General features: G+C 41.8%; 2 protein-coding genes across 12 annotated transcripts in view; both read left to right on the top strand.

Moving 5' to 3' along the window:
* Positions 1 to 13,190, top strand: part of LOC120102904 (ladinin-1-like) — a 34,390-nt gene extending 21,200 nt beyond the window's left edge. The window contains 2 exon segments of the mRNA XM_039111078.2: positions 1 to 565; positions 568 to 13,190. Coding sequence (XP_038967006.1) covers positions 1 to 565; positions 568 to 1,139 — 1,137 coding nt within the window. The 3' untranslated portion in view covers positions 1,140 to 13,190.
* Positions 1 to 23,921, top strand: part of Ccdc171 (coiled-coil domain containing 171) — a 483,978-nt gene that overhangs the window by 349,317 nt on the left and 110,740 nt on the right. For 3 of the 11 annotated variants that reach the window (XM_039110660.2, XM_039110662.2, XM_063288313.1), the window contains one exon: positions 13,208 to 13,489. The exons of 6 other annotated variants lie outside the window; for them this stretch is intronic. In XM_039110660.2, coding sequence (XP_038966588.1) covers positions 13,208 to 13,426 — 219 coding nt within the window. In that variant the 3' untranslated portion in view covers positions 13,427 to 13,489. Of the gene's footprint in view, positions 1 to 13,207; positions 13,643 to 23,921 lie in introns of those variants that run through there. 2 more of the 11 variants (XM_063288317.1, NM_001134641.2) reach the window with 2 other exon arrangements.

Below are 23,921 nucleotides of genomic sequence, written 5' to 3' on the forward strand. Positions count from 1 at the left end.
CGGAGACTGAGTCGGGAGCAGCGAGGCCCTTGGGCTCAGGAAGAAGAATGTCTAAAGAGCAGAGAGCTTGTGGAAGGAGAAAAGGGGCTTCCAGAGGAGACAGCAGCTCAGCAGAAATCGCCTGTCTCAGAGAAAACCCCAGTGTCGGCCAAGAGACTGGTTTCGGAGAAAGCCTGCCCCTCAGAGAAGGGGACAGCCACAGAGACAGTGTCTCCAACTGAGAAAAGACCAGAGAAGTTGGTTCCAGAAAGAACAAGTGTGACAGAGAAGTCACCAGCCCCTGAGAAGACGCTTGTGTCCCTGAAGACAGCAGCACCAGAGAGAAGGTCCCCTCCAGTTCTAGAAAAAGCCACCGTCTCTGAGAAGATGCATGAGAGGAAGCTGGTGTCGGAGAAAGCGTCCATCTTCGAGAAGCCACTGGTCTCAGAGACGAAGCTGACTCCAAAGAAGGCAGCGGTGTCAGAGCAGCCCCAGACCCCCGGGGGAAGCCAGGCCACCACGAGGGAGGTCAGCGGAAGGGCCCTCCCTGGGAAGAGCCCACCTTCCTCTGCAGAGCAGAGCGCACCAGACCCCCGACTAAAGCTTCTCGCTTCCTACCCGTCACACTGCAGGTGAAAATTCCCAGCAAGGATGAAGAAGATGCAGACACATCTTCACCCACACTCACCTACAGCAGTTCCCTCAAGCGCTCCAGCCCCAGGACCATCTCCTTCCGGATGAGCCTCAAGAAAGACAATTCAGAAACAACCTTAACCCGCAGTGCCAGTGTGAGGCTGCCGGCTAGCACAGTCAAGCTAGGGGAGAAACTGGAGAGATATCACACGGCCATCCAGAGGTCAGAATCCGTCAGGTCTCCAGGCTCCTCCCGTACCGAAGTCCTTGTCACTCCTGCTGGTGTAGCCAGCAAGCGCCACCTCTTTGAGAAGGAACTGTCAGGCCAGAACCGCACAGAACCAACCTCCATCCGAAAGGAGAATCTGCGTCTGTCAGGGGTCGTGACATCCAAACTTAACCTGTGGATAAGCAGGACCCAGGATTCGGGAGACCACGGTCCTCAGAAGGTACGAAAAGAGGCATCAGCCACCAAGAGGGCTCAGTGGGGAAACAAGTCAACCACATCTCTGGATGCAGAGGTGTGACGATCCCTGTCAGGACAGACCTGCAAACCTGCATCCCAAGGGCCTTCGTTGCAGACCCCACTCCCTTTCTGCCTCTGGGACAGTCTGGTCGGGGCCCTTGGGGGCCAGGAACATAATGGCACTCCTCCAGCCCCTCTCCAGCCCAGACTGTGGGCAGATGTGCTTTGGTACTTTCTTGTCCCGCTGCAGGTACAAAATATCCTGAACCCAGAAGGCCCCAAAGCACAGCCTGGCGCATCAGCTAATGGAGTCTCCATGTCCTCCCTAGGGACTGCCTCCCTTTGCCCTGCTCACTTCCAGCATCAAGCTGCATTATTTTGCAAACTCCAGAGTTATGTCTTGCCTGCTCCCGGCAGGCACTCAGTGTGCCTGTGACATCTCCACACTATGTCCTAGACCTGTTGATGGCTCCCTGAGGTTTTTTCAAGCCAGACTGGAAAGGAGCAGCCCATGTGCTACATCCGCTGCTTGTGCTGTGTTCCCCACCATCCTGCTGCCCTGATCGGGAGCTTTTGTCTTACCCCATGCCTATTCTCTCACCCAGAAAAAACCTTCCCCAGGAAGGATTTGATAAACTCATTCAGTCTCAGCCAAAAAAAAAAAAAAAAAAAAAAGAGAGAGATACAAAGTTGCAGTTAGATGCAAGAAATAAGTTCTTCTGTTTTATTGCACAGCAAAGGTAAGTCAATGCAGATTCATATTTTACAATTGCTAAATGTAGATCTAAAATGTTATGATAATATAGAAAAATAAGAATGTGAAATATTACAAATATTAATTAGCCTGGCACTCATTCCACAGGGTTCAAAATCATTGCATTTCACCCCATAATGCAGACAGTCATTTGTCAATAAAGAAGATTCCTAAGGAAGAATTAATAAGAATAAGCTAACTCAAGACCCCCAGCATCTATGGGATTAGATGTATTTTGTGAAGTATGTAAGAAAGCCATGGGGAATTCATGACATGGGGTTGGTAATGCTGACGCACAACTAATAAATATTAATTGGGAAATTGGCGGTGGTTGTACTCTTCTCAGAGTGCTTACAGGATGTTTTCCCAAGAGATTAATACAGTTTGAAACCCTTGCGAGTTGTCTGCCTATATCAGAAATAACAGTCCTTCATATCACATAAGGAAACACCATGGTTAGGTAGCTAAGTGGTTATTGTGGAATATGTTCTCTGTTGCTTGTGGGCTGAAGACATTCCACAGCTATAGCCCCAGATGGCTTCATTTGAAGTTCACATTTCTGACTCTTAGAGAGACCATGTTCTCTTAGATAAAGACGGACCATCCATCCAGAAAGGCTCTGTCACACTCAGTCAAAGGGTCCACAACTCTAGAGAACACAGAACTTTTGTTGGTGGTCATCACCAGGGAAATCAATAGTGTGAGTGTCATCCACAGAGACCTTAGGGTCTCAGGTATGAGAGGATGGAATAATGAAGGAATACACCCTAAAATAGTGGAAAGGGAAGGCATAGAAATCTGGGTTTCAGACTATAAAATAAGAAATTCGAAAGGCCCGCTGAGATGCATGGCTGACTAAGACTTATGTAGGTAGACAGATTTAGGAGAGCCACTCTAGGTGACTCTGCTAACCATGCTGCCCCTTTACCTCAGAGAGACATGCCATTGAAGGTGCACATTTACAGTTCTCGGATTATTACCACATTTTGACATTAAAAAGGTCTATAACTTTAAGAGGGAATTCTTCAGTAATGAAAAGGTAGGTGGTCAGAAAGTTATTTTTTTATGGTTCCCAGAGAGGGCATAGCATGTGTACATTCAACCAGAGAAGCTGTAATTAGGTACGGGAAAGTGCTATTTGCAACTGGATGAACGTGAAGAAGTCGTGACTAGGCAACTCCCTGTGTCTGGAGTTGCCTCGTGCTGGATAGGTCAGGAGTACTCAGTGTAATCATCTGCATTTGCCTATCCCCAGCGTCACAATGAGTGCACGAGTGCATGGCTGAATGGCTTGAGAATGTACTTTGTTAAAAAAGCAAAACAAAACAACAACTTTTCAGAGTCTGCAAGAGGCGAGTCCTCTGAGACCTGTAACTAACAATTGCGTATTCCCTCTGCCCACACATTTCAGTCATAACTATTGAAAATAATTCAGTATGTATACAGCTTCAGCATTTATAACATTCGTGTTTTTAATAAAAGATTTGTAGGTATAAAGTAATTTATGTTGATTGTACATAGTTCAAACAACAGGAGAACAGAAGAACATCCCCAAAACTTCAGTTCAAACCAATCCCATATGTAACTCATATGTGCTGTGAGGTTGAGCTGTGCTTGGTAGATGTATTAAAATGCATGGTCACCTTAGGATGAGTGTGTGGGATGTGACTTTGTTGTAACTCAAGGAGCTTCAGTGCATATTATATGTATGTATGTCTATCTACATACAAAATCTTGTCTGAACTTTTTCACATAAATATATTTTTATGTTAGCATTTAAATATTTACTTCAGATTTAAAAATTATTGTATTATTTGACTATGCCATATATCAGTTAAATGAACTCTATTGATGCAGATTTCAGTTCTCTTTGGAGGTTTTACAGGAATCGATCAACAGTTGATTGATTTTGAGATGTGATCTTTATATGTAGCCCAGACTGATCTCAAACTTGCAAGCCTTCTGTCTCAGCCTGCCAAGTAACTGGGAGGACAGGCATATGCCACAGTGCTTGGGTTGTTTTCCTTGGTGCTTTGTGTGAGATGCCTGTAAAAGAAATGCCTTGTGGCAGACATGGCAAATACAGAGGGAACTACATTTAGAAGTCTGTGACGTTTTCACCAGCTTCTTACCCACATGGACTGAGCTTCCCTTTCCTCTTTCCTAATGGTGGGCATTGCCAGTTGTCTGCATGGTTTCCATCTGATGGGTGAAAAGCCATTTCTCTGTGGCATAATTGTACTTCTTTAATCACAGTGAGATTTATTATGCTAGCATGTTTCTATATGTTCACTGGTACTGAACCTTCTCTAGCCCAAACAGATAGGCTGTTCGCACCTGAGGTAAAGGCTACCAGGCCTTTGTCCCATGGTTTTTCTTTTTTAGTGTCAGAGCTTCTTAATATTACTCATGAAGTTCAAGGGGGACAGGAGCTACATTGCCTAGGACACCCCCCGAAAACACATTAGTCACATGACCTAACCTCAAGCCAATGAGATATAATCAAAGAGTTTTAAAGGGGGTGGAGACATGGTTCAGTTGGTAAAGTGTTTGTCTTTCGAACATGAGAACCTGAGTTTGATCCTTAGAACCCATGGGAAAATGGGCATGTATTATGTATGTATAATCCCAGGACTGGGAAGGAAGATTCAAGGGGGTCCCCAAGACCCACAGGTCAGCTAGTCTCCCCTACTAGGTGAGCTCGATGCCAGTGACAGACTGTCTCAAACAGAGTAGATGGCATTAAAGGAATGGCACCTGAGATTGACCTTTGGCCTCCATGTGCTCACAGATATGTGTGCTCGAGTGCATACACACACACACACACACACACACACACGCATGCACATGCACATGCACACGTACACTGTATTCAGTTTTAAGAGCTATCTTCAGATGGAAACAGATCCCTTCTCTTTGATTCTTTCCTTTCCTCTGCCCAGAATGCAGATATAGCAGCCCATTCCCCAACAGTCTTGTCACAGACTAGATGCATCCCGTGAGCTAGACATCAAGGCTTCTTAAACTTTTCCATTCATGACCACTTTCCACTCAAGAAGCTCTTATGCAACACTGAGTCAGTAAGCATATAAAAATAGAATATGAAATATTCAGTGTAACCATTCATGGCTATACCTCATAAGGAAATTTCTTCTAAAGTGATTTTTTGGTGTACATATAATGTTACCACCCACTGAAGCAACATTTCATGCTAATAAGGTGGGTGCTTGTTTATCTTTACATAAAGAATTAAACAATGGCTAAATGTTTCATGTTTCAGGACATAGAGCATCTCTAACATTTTTCAGAGTTGACTGATATTTCGATTTCATAATGGGTCAGTACTGAGAGTGCCACTCCACATAACTACATAGTTAAAAATGGCAAAAGAATGTTCAGGACCATCAGAAACTTCTGGAAATTCTCTCCTAATCCAAAGCCAATATTAATTTAACACTTTTTTAAAGAAAAATTAAGCCAAAACTTTTAAAAATATTTAACTAACTAATTTATGTAAAAATGTCTATTTGCATGTGTATAGGCATTTGCCTGCATGTGCCTATGCACTATGTGGATGCAATGCCAGTGGAAGGCAGAAGGGGGCATCGGATCCTCTGGGACTTTTCGTTAACTACCATCTGCTGCTGGGAATAGAACCCAGGTCCTTTGGAAGAGCAGGCAGTGTTCTTAATTGCTAAGCCATCTCACTACCCCCTCAAATCAGCAAACTTTATCAAATATTAACAAAGTATAATATGAAGGTACATTAATGGAGCCTTTGATTTTGAATTAAATTTTGGTAATTTTGTGTTAAGAAGTCTCTTGTTGTTGATGGAGTGAGTTCTCGCAGCTTCCGTGTGTAGTTATGGGTTATATCCCACACGTTAAGTGAGCTCCAGATCACCAAGACAGAAGTGGCCTGGATCCCACCTAGCTTCCATCAGGACCATGAGAGAAGGATTAGCTTCCTTAGCTAATTTTCTAATTAGATCTTTCTTTTAACCATGTAAGTCTTCTGTAAATTAAAAAAGTCACTCCTGTGGTTAGCATGGGCGTTACAGATACGTTTTAAAAACCAGTTCACCCAAAGCTTTCCTACACAGCATTGTTGTATTTATTCAGTTCTTGTTCTTTTTGCATATTTGAGCATATGACTATATTTCCATTTCAAATTCTCTCTGAGCTATGTGGAAATACAGGTTTCTGAGACAAGGAAAAGGTGCTTTTCCCCCTGCCTATTTCTGAAAGTCTCCCACCAGTGTGTAGGTACTGAGAAGTCAGGAAGAATGGAGGGTGGGATCTGAGGGAAGTGGGAAAAGAAAAACAAAAGCTGTCCAGGAAGGTTCTTCGTCTCCTTCCCAGCCCTGATCACATCAGGAACCTGAAACATCAAAGAGCAGATAATGGGAGCTGTTATCTTGTCAGGCACAAGACATCTTTAAAATAATTCAGAATTAAGATAAATGTTCTGGGGGAATTTAAAACTTCAGTTCTGAATTTACATCAGAACCTAACAACAACTTAAAATCTTGGTAAAAATGACTGGACCTTTCATCATGTAAACGCTGTGTGATTTATTTACTATGGTCCTGTGATATTCAGATTACGTTACCATGATGCTTCCCCAAATACAAGCATTCATTTCTGCCTCTAGCACAATGCACACATTTTTACGTTCCTGTCACCAAGACTGTGAACCTTGACCACGTGAAATGGCTCTAGATGTGAAGTCAGCCCAAGGCTGTATCTGCTGTGGGTGGCGTGAGGGGACTGTGGTCAGTGTATAAGCAACTGAAACAGACCAGGATTCCCATCTCCTTCTGCCATACTAAAAAGTACGACCTGGGGCAGCAGGATTCTACTCCCCGGAGCTCTAGTTTCTTGAACAGTAAGTTATGGGGAATCATGGCACATTCTCTGTGGTAGTGAGAATTCATGTAATATCTACCAAGCTGAGCCTCGCATAGTGTCTGATATGCAAATCCAATACATGTTAGCTTTAATTATAAACTTGGAACTTACTATCACCAAGAGTAGAAAGAAAAATAAAACACAAATTATTGTATTTTTTGGATCTTATTTCGTTTACTCTTTGCAATAACCCCAAGGACTGTACTTTCTAAACACAGATAAAGATATAGGCTCAGTCAGGGAAAGTAATCTGTCAAAGGTCACATACTTCATGTGATGGAATGAAATTGGAGTCTGAGAAGGCTGTAACCTCAAAGCTCATATCATTCTGCTGCACTATGGTACTCCTAGGTGAGATACAATCTGTTATGCATAAAATAACCGAAAAGCAACATGAGACCCAAATCATAAAGTGATAATATTTGTGGTTTGCTCATTAGCCATTCGCCAATTGGCAGTCTCATTTAGTCTTAGCTAAATGGCTAAGTGCTAGAAACACAAAGTCATGATTTATTTTATCACACAGTATGTTTATGGTTTTATAGGAAAAGCAAAAATATACAAATAAATATAAATGTTCACAAGGAGATATAAATTCTGGTCAGATTTTTGTCATCAGTAGAGTTGGGAAAGGATGGGGAGCCCTTATGGAAAGTCCTCACTGAAGAGGTAAACTTTGACCAGAGCTTGAAAGGTGGAAAATTCGCCTGTAAAGGGAAAAAAATGTATAGCCTGGTGGTGGGTATGGACCGTGGAGTACCACCCTTAGTACTAACTAGATTGTACAGTACCAGGGGTTGAAATGTAGGGGAGGCTGGACAGGGAAGCAGAAAGTGAGAAAAGAGATTGCATCACAGACAGCCTGGCATAGGGGAAGCACCATTCACTAATCCATCAATTTTCCATGCCAGACAAGCAGTCGAGGCTGAATTCAAACCAACCCGATGGACCCGAGAGCTGGATCTGCTTGAGATCAAAACTGTGTGACAAGTTTCCTGACGTCTCTACCCATTTTCTGATTTGCTTTCCTTTTTCTTTTTATGATGGCCTTTTCTAGGGTCTGTGGGCCTCTTAGGGTGTTTGCTGACCTTAGAGAGCTCTGATAGGTTGTCGTGCCTCTTCACTTCTCCATTCCCTCATCCATAGACCCAAGAGTCAAGCTAATCTGTACTCCTGGGGAGAAGAATGCATAAAGTGCCTTCCAGGTTTTGGAATCACACACCAGGATTTAGAATTAGTAGCTACAAGAAATAAGTATTTAATGATATAATAACACGTGTTCATATGAGTGCAGATATAAATGTGTGCGTGTTTGAAGGTAGATGCATATTTATATCTCATGATGTTAGAAAACAATTTCCTGATTTTTCCAGTTCTGATTGTGTGCGCTGCAGTGTCCTGTGACTCCAGCTAGAACTGAAAATGGAGGAGCTTGACCTTGACACACTGATACTTTTGGAGGAAGGAAATTTTATGCTAAGTAGCGTCTAGTGCTAAGAACCCACTGGGAATTAAAGTGGAATTAGTGAGTCGTGTCTTTCTTGTGGACACTTCGATTTCTTCACCACTATGTGCACAGCTGTTGCGCTCTATGGAAAAACAGCCGCACAGCAAAGCAGCTTGAAAGGCCAGTACAGAAACTGTGGTAACGAAAGTCATACTACAGAACTCAACCAAATGAAGGTGTCGTCTATACGTAAGAGCCATGGACAGTGTACATTCCTTCTCCCTAAGAATCAGTTACAAATGGGACACCTTCTCCCCACAGCTCAGGGACCATTGCAAAGGAGGTGCAATGACTGTAAGAGGAAGAGGTCAGAGACTAGAAAACTGTGACTTCTGGCAATGACAGGACTGCTATTCTCAGGACCCCACATAAGACCTGCACAGGGTCAAGCCAGTGGGCCTTCTAGAACGGAGTGGACAGAGGACCATGAAGAAATGAGGACAGTGATGGCTTCTGTGGGAGCGAGAGTCAGTTTTATTTAAGGGGTTGACTTCTGATAGGTTGACCATGCTGTAGTATGGAGAAATATATAGAAGGCACAAGTTTGAGCCAATGGATATTAAAGTTTTAAAAAGTGGACACAAAGTTCCAGGGTGAATAGGAAGGAGGGGCACATCTGGTAGGAGTTAAGGGAAGGTTGGAGAGTCAGTGTGATCAAAATTCATGCATGAAGTTCTCAAAGAATCAGAAGTGTTTTTCTAAGGAATATGTGTCTAGAGAAGAATGATCTATCATGGTCTCTCTTACCTCTCAAAATCTTAAATACTAAAACCACAAGCTTTATGTTTATAAATCCTGAGATTTTAAGTTAATGTCACATAGAAGTTAGATACCAATTACTTTACCATATGCCATCACACGTGGAACTGGAGTTGAAGAATCCACCCCTTATTTTATAGGCAAAGAATCCAAGACATTGGCAGGCTAACTCACATGCCCCAATGGCTGACTTCAACTATGGCAGGATGGTGCAGTCCTCCAACCTCTACCACAACATGTGCTGACATGGCCTGCCTGTGACTAAATCATGCTTCCCTTCATCGTTTTAGCCATAATTCCTAAACCATAACCATCGTGAATGCTGCACAGGAGACAGATGGCCCTACTCTAGCTGTGTAGAAGCCTTGCCTGGCAAATTTGCTTTGATTTATAGACAATGTATTGTGAGGTTATTTTATTATTAGACTAACCCTTTATTTTTTGTTGTTTAGAAACATTCTTAGAAAAATCATAATTTTAAAAATAGCTATTGGGTGTGTTCAATTCATACATTTCACTGGTTTTTAGGTGGAGAAATTTAGTAGGTACGTTCTGTATTGTGAGTATGTATTTAGCTGATCAACAACAACAGCTCTAATAGAATCATTTACAGCTCATTGAGAAAATAAAAGTGCTTCCATAAAGATGCACATGACACCTAGCTCTTACTTCAGGTAACCAATTTCTTTTTAAAAAATTGCCCAAATTTATATTTATATGCGACAACCAGAACATCTAAGCAGTTTGTAAAGAAGTTTAAATGTCCACAGGCTTCACAGACTTAGAGTGTCAGATCAGATAGCAGGTATTAACTCTTACTGTTCTCTGCTACAAAGTTGTTTTACTATCCTAATCTTTTTGTTACATTACAAAATGAGTTTTTAAGGGTATTTTTGATATTATTTGTAACAAGAAAAATACTTACTATTTAGTTGTTAAACATCAAATTCTCACTAGAAACAATGCTGGCTTTTTTTGTTTGTTTTTTAAAGCTAAGTAACTTAAAATCAAATTTTATTCCATTTCATGAAAAAAAAAAACCCCTGTATTTTCTAACAGTGAAGCGAGTGTTTCTCGTAGTAGAAGCAGTCATTTGTTTTCATTTACACACATAAAAGCTTGACTGCTGGCTAGGGGCCGGGGAGGAATACAACTCTTCAGGGAAAGCCATATTCTCTCTTCTTACATTCTCACCTTCTTCTTCTCCTCTCTTTCTCCCTTACCTCTCTCCCTCCCTTCTTCCCTCCCTCCCTCCCTGCCTTCATTTTCTTTCTCGATTATTTTTTGTGTTAAGAACATAAGGCCGGAGAGAAATGCATGAAAGCTGAGACTGATTTAAAACACTGCAGAAATACTCGACACTACGTCACAAGGTTGTTTAGTCAAAACCCCTCTATCAAGTCAAAGGGTGTGTTTACACACAGGCTGGAGAATAGACACACAAACACAATGGTAAAAGGCAAACTAGAGTCTTGTGCAGAGTGCCAAGTCCTGCACAATCTTCAGAGAATGCAGTGCCTGGCAGAGCTCTTCCCTGAAGGACAGCCTTCCAGTTTATCAGATGTGGGCTGATGGACTCACAAAACAGAAGGGAAGCTTCAGATGCAACACAGTTCAGGCAGCTGTGTGCATCTCTAAAACTAGCAAAGCCGGGCTCTTGGACAGTTTGGTGAAGTTGCTCTCCTGTATTGTACACCATCACAAAGACCCTCAGGAGGATGACAGATGTCTTGGTCTGAGTCTGTTTGCCAGAACTTGAAGCATAAAGCTGTAAACCCATTCTAAACAAACAAACAAACAACAGCCCCAGAAGTAGTATGACCGGGTGACCCTGTAATGCTACTTCTGTACATTTTCCCCGGAAGATTGAAGTCAGTCTGTCGAAGGAATGTCTGCCTGCCGTGTTTATTGCAGCATTTCTCACAAGCCAGGTTCTCGAATCAACCCAAGTGCCCGCCAGCCAGTGAATAGACAAGTTGTGTGGGGTCTGTCCACCCAGACTTAACGAAGGGAAAACTCCTGTCCTTCGTGTTAACTCTGATGGGAGCTCAAGAACTCTAGCCCACACAGATGCTTCACTTCTCCCTTAAAGGTCAGGGGACTAAGGTGAGAAACTACTGAACTCTCAGGAGCAGAGAGAAGTACTGTTGGGAAGGGGGCGAACCGGAGAGAGAATAATCGAAAGGCTCCAAGTCTTAGGACAGGCAGCATAAGTTTGATGGGCTCTACTCTTTCAGATGACAGCGACTGCAGCTCAGAGTTCTGCTGACAGAGTGAAAGGGTCACATTCTCAGAACAGTGCACTTGAATATGTGATATAACCACTGTACACTGTATTAAAACTACAGTTCAGTTTGCATATCACACCACTACTCATTACTGTAACTGATCAACAACATCCCCAAATCCTAAAAGACTTTAAAACAAAACTTTGAAGCCTCGGCCCAACCCACGGAAAACCACTGCCATAGCAAGTTAAAGAGAGGAAGGGAGAAGAGGCAAGCCCCACTGGCTTGGCTCCTCAGCTCCTTCCCAAGCCCTGCATCTGCAGAGGACAGCTGCAAGCCACCCAGCTAGTGAGGCCACCACCTCCCAGCAGGCATTAGCTCTGACAGCGAGTGCGGTAAGAGAAAGCCTCGGGAGTTAGCTGCCTCTGGTGTACCCCTGCCTGGGTGCACCCGGTGCCTGTGACACATTCTCTGCTTCTGGTGCACAGCTGCCCATGTTCCTGTTCTGAACTGAAGTACCCAGCCCAGAATGGAGGCTCCGAGGTGAGCTTTCACCTGCCGCCTAGGGCTTGGCTTTGGGATCTCTCCCTCCGTGGGATCCAGTAAACTCCGCTTCATGGAGATGTCTGAGTGGCCACTGTAGGCATTTTTTTTTTAACTTCTAGCATAAAAAGAGATGATTTCCATCAGCTACCTGCTTGCAGTGGAGTATCAAGAAATCAAAAGAATAGAGATCAAAGAAAATTGCTGAACTAGGTGTTAGATGCAGGCATTGATTTTCTCCAGTTGTACTTTAAAAAAAATCTACAAAAATGGTAACACATACAACAGTGGAATCTCTAATACATTCCTGACGCCAGCGGTGGTTCCTGCCTTGTCTCCACATGCAGAAATAGTTTTGTATAACATGACACAGTGAGGCAGGCCCTTATACCTTATGTTATTATCAAAACCTAAAGAGAATCCAAGAAAAAGGTACTTTTAAAACTCCGTAAACTGGAATCCTTTTAGTGGGCACTCAGAACTGGACTTGTTATCCAACATTCATTTGCTCAGAATCTAGAAAATGCTGATTTAAAATTGATCATTATTTTCTTGTATGTGTAGATGTTTTAAAATAAAATATGATTCATGGCTAAGAATATGAACTGCTATACAAAGAGTACGAACTGCTATTTTCTGATGTTTTGTTACTTAAGCCTTAAACTGTAACTTTATCAAATGTTAAACTTGTTTTCAAGTATCTTATGAATATGTTTTATTTTTCAAGTTTGTCTTTGGATTCTAATATATATATTATATTCAATACGTACTGTCTACTATCTACTATATATACATATATATGTATATGAGAAATTGATTTCACATTATAGTCTCTTACATTTATAAATGATTTCCAGATGATTAAAACAATATTCATCAAAACAGGATAATGGTACTATTGATGAAGATATAAAAGTTCTCATGAGACTTTTCCTCATAGTATACTATTTTTCTCAAAATCATTGGGATTCAGTTAGTTTTCTTTGTGTTAAACTTGTGAATTCCATCATTAAAGGTAATTTAGAAACAAACACGTGAGATCATTTCCTAAGCAGCCCAGCTCCTAAACGACAAGCACATCATAAACTAATGGCACAGACTATTGTAGGGTCTGTTTCTGTGAGTGGCCAAAGCACCGAGGCTCATGTGAAAAATGCCTAGTTACATTGGCTTCTTGATACAAAACTTTCCAGAAAGTTCTTTTCAGGGGTCGTGGTGTTCCCCTGTTGTCCTGAGGCACCTATGGCATAGGATGAATAGATTCAGTTACCGTCGGAAATCACTTCCTTTGTAGAGTTTTGTGTGGATCACTTAACAGTGTGCCCCATCTCATTTTCCTTCTCAAGTGTCACCAACTTGCTTCCACAGTTGTGTCTGTAGAACCTTTGTAAGAATTTAAAACTCGGTGTGCTCCTTTCCTTTCACAGATGGGCTCCAGAGACCATTCCAACCCCTCGGTCCCTTCAAGAGCTGCCGCCCCTATGGACACAGCTGGGGACTTTCTTCCATTGCAAGCGGAACTTGATACAACTTACACTTTCTTCAAGGAGACGTTCATGAGCACGGCACCCCATTCTTTCTCCTCATCTCAGTCCTCTCCAGGGATGCCTGCTAATACCAAAAGACCATCTCAGATCGGATTATGATTGTTGTGAAATAAAAAAAAGGAGGAAGAGTAGTGGTATAATTAAAATTGTTTTGAAGGGGGATTCTCTTATCAGTTGAGTTTTGTTTAATTACGAGTGAGGGTGGGCCTTTAAACATGGTGTGACAGCCTGATGTGCACAGGGCTCTGTCACCTTAAATAATGAACTAACCCACTTTTTTCCTCCCTAAGTTTTATTTATTATCACAGTTGCTCATTTTTATGTAACATATTTTTAAATGTTAAAGAATGACACATTTTGGGTAATTTCCCTCGGACTTAAAAAAAAAATCAATAAGCCATTCTAGTCTCTATCTATCAACGTTGTCTCACCCTTGTCTGTTTTAAAGCAAGACTGCAATACTTTAATGGGATTGAGAGAGCTATTTGAAATGTATGCCAATGATTCCTGTCATTTCATGGCAGCCCGGCCATGGTTCACTGAACCCCTCTTCTCTCTTGTCAGCTCGACTGAAGACAAGCATTTAGTTGCAAACTTTAAGCAGGTTGTACAAAACAGAAATGATGTGGGCACTTCTCCTCCCACACAGCCATGTCACTCCTGGTCAATGTGAGAAGGTCAGGGTGCTCCTGTGAAGCTACATGATACCACTTGCCCATTTGAACAAGTTAAGTTAACTGCAGAATCTGGTCCCTGTAGTCATTGAAAACCTTGTCCTTTCATCACGTCCGCATTTGATAGGAAGGAAGAGCGGCTGTGCCGAGAGGATCACCGTGGTCCGCTCAGGCTCTTTGTAAGGACAGTTCCCACGGAGCCAGTGTAGCAGGTGATGTATTTAGTATAAGCCGAAAAACTTCAAGGTAACGGCCATTTTGACCTTCAGAATAGACTCCCTTTTTTTTGTTGTTTTTGTTGTTGGTAAGGCCCAAGAGTGACGACCGTCTTTGATGCTGACAGAATTTAAAACAAGGCCATTGCCCTGCATTTTCTGCCTTGTAGCACACAAAAGTAAAATTGTATGTCAGGCCGAGATGTCGGGGAGCTGACAAGATGCCCCAGTGACATTTCAGCTGGAAAGAGCAAGTGTCTTGCAACCAAGTGGTCAAATATCAAATAATAGGTCAAGCAGGAAGGAGCTGAGTTCTAACCACAAAGAGGTTTCTGGTAACTTACTTGACAAGCTTTTGGGCGCTTTGTGGCTTGACAAAGTGATGTTCTGTTGGGTATCGCTAGACAGACTATTCTTTATCGCCTTCAGAAGATCAGGCATTGACATTGATTAAACTCTTTAACCCTTAAAGGTTAACTCTTTACTGTTTGCATCATGGTAAGTGGAGAACAAAAGAATCCCTGTAGTGTGCATTTGCTTTATAGTCACCGTTTAATCCCCGGTGACATTAACTTCTAATGGGACAAAGAATTCTGACCCATGTTTCACCTTCTTCCACTATAGAATTTTTCATTATGGATACATTAGACAATAACAGTTTGTGTCTTGAAATCCATGTTGTGTTTCATGCCTTTTGGCCTTGGGAAATAAAATCTGCATAGCGTTTATTGTGCCGTCGGGATCACCCCAGTGATGTGTGCCATCTGAGGCAACACAGTGTCACTGCTGTCCTACTGTGCTGTACCATTTCTGAAAACACTGGGCCAGGGGAGTTAGCTTCATATAAAACTCTAGAAAGACTTGCATGTGGAGTAAAATTCTTAAACCAAATTGTTTAACCAAATTGTTCTTAATTCCTTTTTTTTATTTTTATTTTATGGAACTCATAATGTGCTCTGCATAACGTTACCTATGTGAAACTCAACTTGTACATGAATCACATGGTCAGGAAGGCCACGGACTAAGTTCTATGCACTTGGAGACACTTCTGCCGTTCCAACAATTAGGGTGTTCTGCACGGATGTTAAGGTGCAGGCTTGTAGTTTATGTGTTCTCACTGAACTTTCAGCCTTCACACTAGGAGGGCATTGCTACCCTATGGAACCCACATCTCACCCCCACCCCTAGTCGTGGTGTGTGTGTGTGTGTGTGTGTGTGTGTGTGTGTGTGCGTGTATTGAGTCTGCTTTCAGATCCTAGCAGGAATGAGTGTATTTGTAGAATGTATCCTGTGCCTGCCTTAGTCTAATTTTACAGTGTTAATGGGAAAATTCCAACAAAATTGTGTATCCCCGTGTATTGGTCTTACAGCTGCATTCCGAGCTATAAACGAAAAGAGGAAAAGATTATTAAGTCAAATGGAAACATGTCTCATTTCTAAGCAACCGGATGGCAACAGCCGTAGGAGCTGTAGTACCGGCCTCCCGAGTGATCATTAGCATTCACGTCCAAATGCAGTGATATTTATACCATATGCTTTTCTCCCAGAAGTCAGCCACAGCAGGGGGAGGAGATTTAATGACATGTCCTATGGAGATCTGAGGAACTCTAGACTGCTCTGAGCACCTTAGTGACCAATTGCTGCATATTTGAGATCTGCATCTCCATGGCAAGGATGGTTGCCCTATAAGTTTCTCCAGCTCTTTAGGCATGATGTATGGACTAGGCGTTTCTCAGGAGAGCAACTTCAAATGCTTTTGTAGGGAGGGGAGTTTTGCTTTACATTTTAGAACGTGGATTTTCTTACCAACTTTCTGTGATCTAGGAAAGGACCTGCATGGCCCATCACTATCCCGGGGGTGCTGAAAGCTATTGTTCCGACACCTAAACCACATGCACTTAGCAAGGGCTTGTCAGCATTTTAACATACGTGTTTGGAATGGCAAAACACAAACAATATGCCCAGCCCAGCAAGAGTTGGCATAAGTAAGTTTCCTTGCAAACAACAGAATGACCACCACTTTACGAAATGTGTCACTCTTAGGAAACCGAGCTAATCTATCTCCTGGTCCACTCTTGGTGGACCTAATGCGGCCAGCACCATTTCACGCTGCGCTATTTACCAGAAAGGTCTGAGTCCAGTCCGAACACTTCACCACTCGGGTTTTATAGACAAGTTTCCTGATGTAGCCGTCGGACAGCTATGTTAGCAACACAGCCGAACTCTGTCATCAGAACAAACTACTGAAACCCATATCACATCTTATTCATGAACAACAAACTATCTAAAACAGTAGTGTTTTTCTACTTAGTAACAGGTGTATCAGGAAGAAAATACATCTGGACTGTAATTCTAAAGCTCTGTTTGTGTTTGTTTCTGCTCTGTTGGGCCAGCCTTCCAGAAATACCAAATGCTTCTTAAAGAGAAAAATTTGAGTTGTCTTGTCTAGTTATTTTTGAAAAGTATGTCCTTGTTTGAGATCCACAGCATACATACTTGTGTATGTGTGTGTGTGTGTCTGTGTGTGTGTGTTCATGTTTGCACATATATGGGTATACGTGTTGAAGGGCATCTGTAGACAGGGTAATAGAAGACAGGCTCCATGAGTTGGCAGTTACCCAAACAGGTCCAGTAAGGGAAGGCAGAGGATGCAGGGGTCCTGTGAAACACCCAAGCAGACCCCCAACCTTAAGGTCCTTCCCATACCAAAGAGATAAGTTACTTTTGTTTTCTCAGTGGTTCAGTTGTCTTTCTGGGATGAGCAACTCTGTCTACATCGAGGGATAAACTCATAGCTTCCCAATGATGCCATAGATAAACACTAACACCTGACTCCTTGCTACAGTGTGGATGTGGGTGCATACAGGAGGGGATGCAGTCTAGATGGCATTAGGTGCTTTTCCTCAGAGGACATGCCCCGTTTCATCTAAAAGTGGGTCTCTCAGCAGGACCAGAGGTATGATTAGGTTGGTTGACCAGAAGTCCCACGAATCCTGTTTGTTCCCACCTCCCCAGCTCTGGGAATCTAAAACGTGTGCCTCCATGGCTGACTTCTTACTCAGTGCTAAAGAGTCAAACATAATTCTTCACACTTTCTTGACAAGCACTTTATCAACCGAGCTATCGCCCTGGCTCCCAAGAGCTCTTGCCCATTGATTAGATACAACAACATACATATAGACTGATCAGTATTATATATATATATGATGTTTCTACCTAGTTTTGAAAGGAACTCATACCCTCACTATATTGTCCACTGTCTCCAGCTTGACCTAGGAGACCACACAAATACTGTATCAGCAATAGACCTTCTTTGAAGGTAACTACCAGATAAGTAGCCCAAGAAAGCTATTCCATTACTGTGAGTTTTAATATCTATTGAATGTGATAAGAACAATGTTACTATGTTAAGTGCAAGGTCAGTGGTTTTCCACCTTCCTGATGTTGCAGCCTCTTCATGCATTTCCTCATGTGGTAGTGATATTAACCATAAGATTAGTTTTGTTCTTTCTTCATAACTGTAACTTTGCTGTTGTTATGAATGTAATGTAAATATTTGTGTTTTGTGATGGTCTTAGTTCATCCCCAAAGGGGTCGTGGCCTACAGGTTGAGAATCCCTGTACTAGGATAGACAAATTAAAAATTTTCTGGTAAACTAAAGATTGGCTCCCCCAAACTTCACATGTTCTCTGGAACATGTGAGTATTACCTCATGTGGCAAAAGGGTATGGGAATTGTTCTGAATTTTTTGGAGGGGACCCACATGTGGTTAAAAGTACTTTTTGAGAGAGGTGGGAGACTCAGATGAATTTGACTGCAGAGAGGGGAAGGTGACAGGATGGTGGATGCAGAGACTAGGTAGAGACGCTTTGAAGACAGAGAAAAGGGTAGGCCTGAGGATCAGAATCTAGAAAATGAAAAACACAAGGAAAATGATTCTCTCCAAGGCTATAGTATTATAAGAGAATAAATGTGTTGTTAACCTACAAGTTCATGGCAATTCATTACAGAGTCCTTGGGAAATTAATGGAAGCAGTGAAATTTCAAGTTTTAAAAGATGTATTCATTAATCATTTAATGTTAGCAAAAAAGGAAAAAAAACCTTTGAACTCATCTTAACTGTGCTCATACATTGTGTTTCCACTTATTTATGTTTGGGGACTTTCCTTCCACATGTCTGGCTTTGCATAGCATGAGCAGTGCTGTCTGTATGGTCTATAGGGTCTTCATGCAGTCAGACTCCACCACCCTCATTCTGGGTAGTTCTCCTGGTACCGTGTGTTTCCAATATGCACTTGAATATCTGACAATTTGTAAAGGCATCACACTTGCAATGTGGCTAACTCATCTTAAGCATCTATCTTAAATGATTTATTACTTACTTGATTTCATTTTGTTGGCATATTTTTATAGTGTTCTTAGAAAAGAAATTCAGTCTTGAAAGAATTTATGTTAAATGTCACTTCAATAAAGGTTTGGGGTTTTCATGTCTCCCTTGCTGACAGGATATTCCCTCCCCACTTACTATGTACTCATGAGGGTGACATTTGCCCAGTCATTTATCACAGCATTTGATAGAAATAAAGTTAATTAGTTTTAATGATTTCCCTCAATGATGAAAATTTCTAAAATTTTTATTGTTATAACATTTGAAATCCTTTTTTCTTACTCCAGTAAAACTATATAGTTGTTTTTTTCTTTAGTTTAAGTAGAGAAAGAAAAGCAATTTTAACTAAAACGACTGTGTTCAAAATTGCAAAACCTAAAATATTGAAGTTTTACATGTAAAGTGTTAAATAGTCTGAATACAGAATAGCAAAGAGAAGGAAATAAAGGAAAACACAGGTCCCTGGTTTCGTAAGGAACACACTTAGTGCTGGTGGCTGGGACACAAGTGTAGACGTTGACTCTTGAGTCAGAGATGCCATATTTTCTCTTAAACTGCAACTATTTCATTGTAAGGCCCCCTTCTGTTGTGCACGGATTGACAAACCTCAGCACCAGGCATTCTGTGAATTCACATCATTGGCTACTTACATGTTTCTAAACCACCCCCTGCATGCATGATCCTCTACAGATGTTTTAAACAAGTGTGATTCCAAAGGTGTTGCTATGTGTACCCTGTATACGTGCTACATTCCCACTGACATTGCGATGGGGAGATTTGTTCTGGATCCTTACAGTACTAGCACCTAATCGATGCTGCACACTGTGGAAAATCTCCAGACACAGTCTAAGGAGATGAAGCACAGTTCCTCGCTTTCAATCTTACATGTAGATGTGTTAGATCCTTAGACATATGTGTTCAAAGCACCAGCCTCGATGCCGGTGGTAGAGCAGAGGCCCACAGCAGCTTTGGGCGTCACTGGCTTCTTCCTATCTGAGGACAGCCCTTCTGTGTCTAGCTGAGTCCAGCTTCATCGTCTTTTACTGCACCTCATACCAGAGAGTGTCCTTGCTGACAGAGCCCTCCTAGTGAGTCACCCGTAAGCTGTTAGAGAAACTGTAAAATGGTGCATCCTTGAGATTGGGTAGGACTGCCAACAGCAGGGGAGGGCTATTTTATATCCACATCTTCGGCAACCGCAAGATTTTAAGGTTTGTGGTATCAACAAAGGAGAAGAATCTTCAGTGTGGTCCAGAATGAGTGGAATTTAATTGGATGCCTAGAAAATGAAACATGAAAAAAAATAGAATTTCTACTAGGATATCTCTCTTTTTTTGCCTTTTTTTCTTCATTCAGAAAAAGTTTTCTTTAAGTGTACTTCTATTCTAAAAGTGAGACCTCCATAGTAAGACTGTGCCTAGAAGCCTTTGAACATGGACGGTTATTGCAAAATATTTAAGAAGCCACACATTAAAGGCAAGAGTTTATCCCAGTAGCCTTGGTATACAGATGACCATGCAACTGTGCGTCCACAGTTACGGAAGCACAACTGTGAATGTGTGCCGGTGTATTCTGCATGGACCCGGAACACAGGATTCCTAGAAAGCAGACGGTGTTCACACTCAACAGCCACGCTTCAGATGCTTCCTGCTGGTGCAGGGTGATGCTGCTTCTGCTGCAGTGTGCAGATGCAGGAGACCATGGTGCTCATGAGAGCACAGTGACTGCTGTGTCTCAAGCACAGAACAGCCTGGAGTGATCCCAGGATACAGACACCATGATCAACTCCAGAGTTACTTACCTAGTTGTCTGTGGGGCTTCTTTCTTTGATTAGTAGGGAGCCAGTATCTCAGAGCCCATGTTCTTCTTAAAGATACACCCCAGTAAAGCCATTCCTATAAGGCAAGTTGATCAGTGCCAAAATCACACACAACTTTAGTTTGAAAGGGATTTTGCAACTGACAGGCGCCCACTGATTGGGCTCATCCACTCTGTGACAGTTCAAACAGAAGTTTAGACAACTCTATTAACGCACACACACACACACACACACACACACACACACACACACACACACACACACACACACATATATATATATATTATTTTAAAATTACAGCTTTGAACCAGCCATTGGTGGCACACACCTTTAATCCGAGCCCTTGGAGGGAGGCAGAGGCAGATGGGTCTCTGAGTTCAAGGCCAGTTTGGATGACATCCTGAGTTCCAGGACAACCAAGGCTACACAAAACCTGTCTTGAACTGCCCCACCCCTGCCAAAAATTACAGCTTTATTAAGATATAATTCACATAAAATTTTGTCTTGACGTATACAATACATAGTTTTTAGAATATTTATAAAATATTTATGACAATGTATCACCAAAACCCTCAGTTAGAGAACGTTTTCATTGTTCCTAACAAAACTTTATACCATGGCAGTCACTTTCCATTTTCTATTACCGCATCCCCCAAAGACCAAATATTTAGTTTTCTGACTCTATGGATTAGTTTATTTCGTGTGTGTTTACAACTCCTGCCTATTGTATTTAGCTTCTATAACTTTTCTTTTCTCTTTTGGATTTTTGAGACAGGGTCTCTCTAAGTATCCCTGGCTGACTTGAAACTCACTGTGTAGACCATGCTGGCCTCAAACTCACAGAGATCTGCCTGCCTCTGCCTCTCAAGTACTGGGATTAAAGGCATGCACCATGGCTCCCAGACTTTCATTCATTTTTCAATGTTTATCTTATTATAAACTTTACAAAAAATTCACTCTCACTGTAGCATGTACTGGCATTTTAATCCTTCAAGTGGGGCTCATATTCTGCTGTATGAATATACTACATCCTGTTAGCCAACATCAGTTGGCTGATACTTGGTTTCTTTCATTTTTGAAGAGGTAGTATGGAGACTATAATATGAATCTAATATGGAGGTTAGGGGCATGTTTCATTTTTCTAGGGTATGAATCTGATGGAATTTGCAGTATCATATACTAATTCAAAGGTTTTTGAGAAACTTTAAGGTGGCTTTCTGAAGTTTTATGTTTTGACCCAGGATGCCTGGGCTCTCTGACTTCCTCAAGTTGTTGATAGTGTTGTGCTTGTCTGATCATAGCTATACCAGTAGGTACTGATGGGCAGCTCAAGGATTTGATTTGAGTTGTTAGAATAATGATGGTAAACATCTTGTTTAATTTTTTGAGATAGTCTCATTCTGTAGCCCAGGCTAGCCTCCAGTTGCTATGAATACAGGAGTATTCACCACCACCACCAAGGCTGTTGAACACATATATGTGATCACTGGGGATTTGTACATTTCCTTTATAGAGATATGTCTGTCCATTTAAGTGCTTTACCTGTTTGAAAACAATTTGGCATTTTACTTTTTATCTGTAGGAGTTCTTTAAATATTCTAGGCACAAGACTCTTACCCTGCTGCCACCACACATGGGGAGTCATCCCACATGCCGTCACCAAACTCAGCCACTACTGGGGATACCAAGAAGTGCATGCTGACAGGAGCCTGATATAGCTGTCTCCTGAGAGGCTCTGCCAGAGCCTGACAAATACAGAGACAGATGCTTGCAGCCAACCATTGGACTAAGAACGGGGTCCCCACAGAGGAGTTAGAGAAAGGGCTGGGTTTGCAAACCCACAGGAAGAACAACAATATCAACCAACCAGAACCCCCCAGAGCTCCCAGGGACTAAACCACCAACCAAAGAGTACACATGGAGTGACCCATGGCTCCAGTCACATATGTAGCAGAGGATGGGCCCTGTCGGGCATCAGTGGGAAGAAAGGTCCTTGGTCCTGTGAAGGCTCCATGCCAGTGTAGGGGAATGCCAGGGTATGGAGGCAGGAGGGAGTGGGTAGGTGAGTAGGGGAGCACCCTAGTGGAGACAAGGGGTAGGGGGATGGGATGGAGAATTTCTGGAGGGGAAAGGGGATAACATTTTAAATGTAAATAAAGAAAATATCCACTAAAAGAAAAGAAAAAAATAAGAAAAAATAGAAGTTTGTAATTAAAAAAGATGCTTGTCATGTATATATTGTAAGTACTTTCACTTATTCTGAATTATATCTTTTGAAGCATCAAGATTGAAAAATTTGATGAAGTTTAATTTTAACTTATGGACATTTATGTCATTTCTGTTTCTGGTGTCAGAACTGAGAAAGCATTTCCTAACCTCAGATCACAAGTGTTCCCTCTCTTATATCCTTGAATGGTTGGAGGGTTTAACGCCTACATCTTGATCATAGTCCATTGTGTTAGTTTTTCTATACCATACGAAGAGACGTGATTTCAATCCTTATGTAATATCCGCTCGTCCAGTTAGCAGGCTATTTTTCCCCATTAAGCTGCCTTGGTGAACTTGAGAGGCTCATCTGATTCTAAGCACGGGGCTCGTGTCTTGACTGTCAACTGTATTTTATTGCTCTATGTCTCCGGTGAGCCAGGAACACACTTGATGACTTCAGGCATGAAGCATATTTTAAAATGTATATGGTGACTTCTCTGATTTCCTGTTTTTGTTCTTAAGATTGTTTTGGCTGTTGTTGAGTCCCTGAATTTCCATATAAGTTTTGGACTAAACTCATCAATGTCTTGAGTAACCCCATTGAAGGATCTATATGGATTACATTGGGTCATAGGCTGATTTGGAGAGCATTGTTATCTTAGCCATGTTTTTGTATCTTGAGCCAGAGCAAGGATGTCTTTGTCTTTCTTCTTTAGAGCTTGCTTCTTTTTTTTTTTTCTTTTTTTTTCTTTTTCGGAGCTGGGGACTGGACCCAGGGTCTTGCACTTGCTAGGCAAGCGCTCTACCCCTGAGCTAAATCCCCAACCCCACCTTGCTTCATTTTTTAGTGATTGTTTTCTTCTCCTGTTCAAGTCTTATTCTTACTTGTTAAACTTATTCTGAGAATTCTTTTCCAAGCTACTGTAAACAAATTCAACTTTTTAAATTTTGGAGTTGTTTGTAGGCAGTACTGTATGATTTCTGGGATTTTTTTTCCTATTTCTTTCAATCTTGCTGAATATTTGAAGAAATTCTAGCAGGTTTTTTTTTTAGGTGTGAGTTCTCTTAGATTTTTCTGTGTCCGAGGTGATATCATCCAGGTGACAGGTAGTGTTTGATTATTCCTTTGAGCCCAAATATCTGTTATATTTTCTTGCTAAATCTCTCTGACTCTGACATCCAGCATAATATAGAATGGCAGTGGGGAAAGTGGGACATACTGCGCTTAGTTGGAGGTGTAAAGCCTCATGCAATTAGTATTATTTATTGACTATTATGCCAACAATGGGG

The sequence above is a fragment of the Rattus norvegicus genome, chromosome 5, assembly GCF_036323735.1.
Source record: "Rattus norvegicus strain BN/NHsdMcwi chromosome 5, GRCr8, whole genome shotgun sequence".
Classification (NCBI taxonomy): Eukaryota; Metazoa; Chordata; class Mammalia; order Rodentia; family Muridae; genus Rattus; species Rattus norvegicus.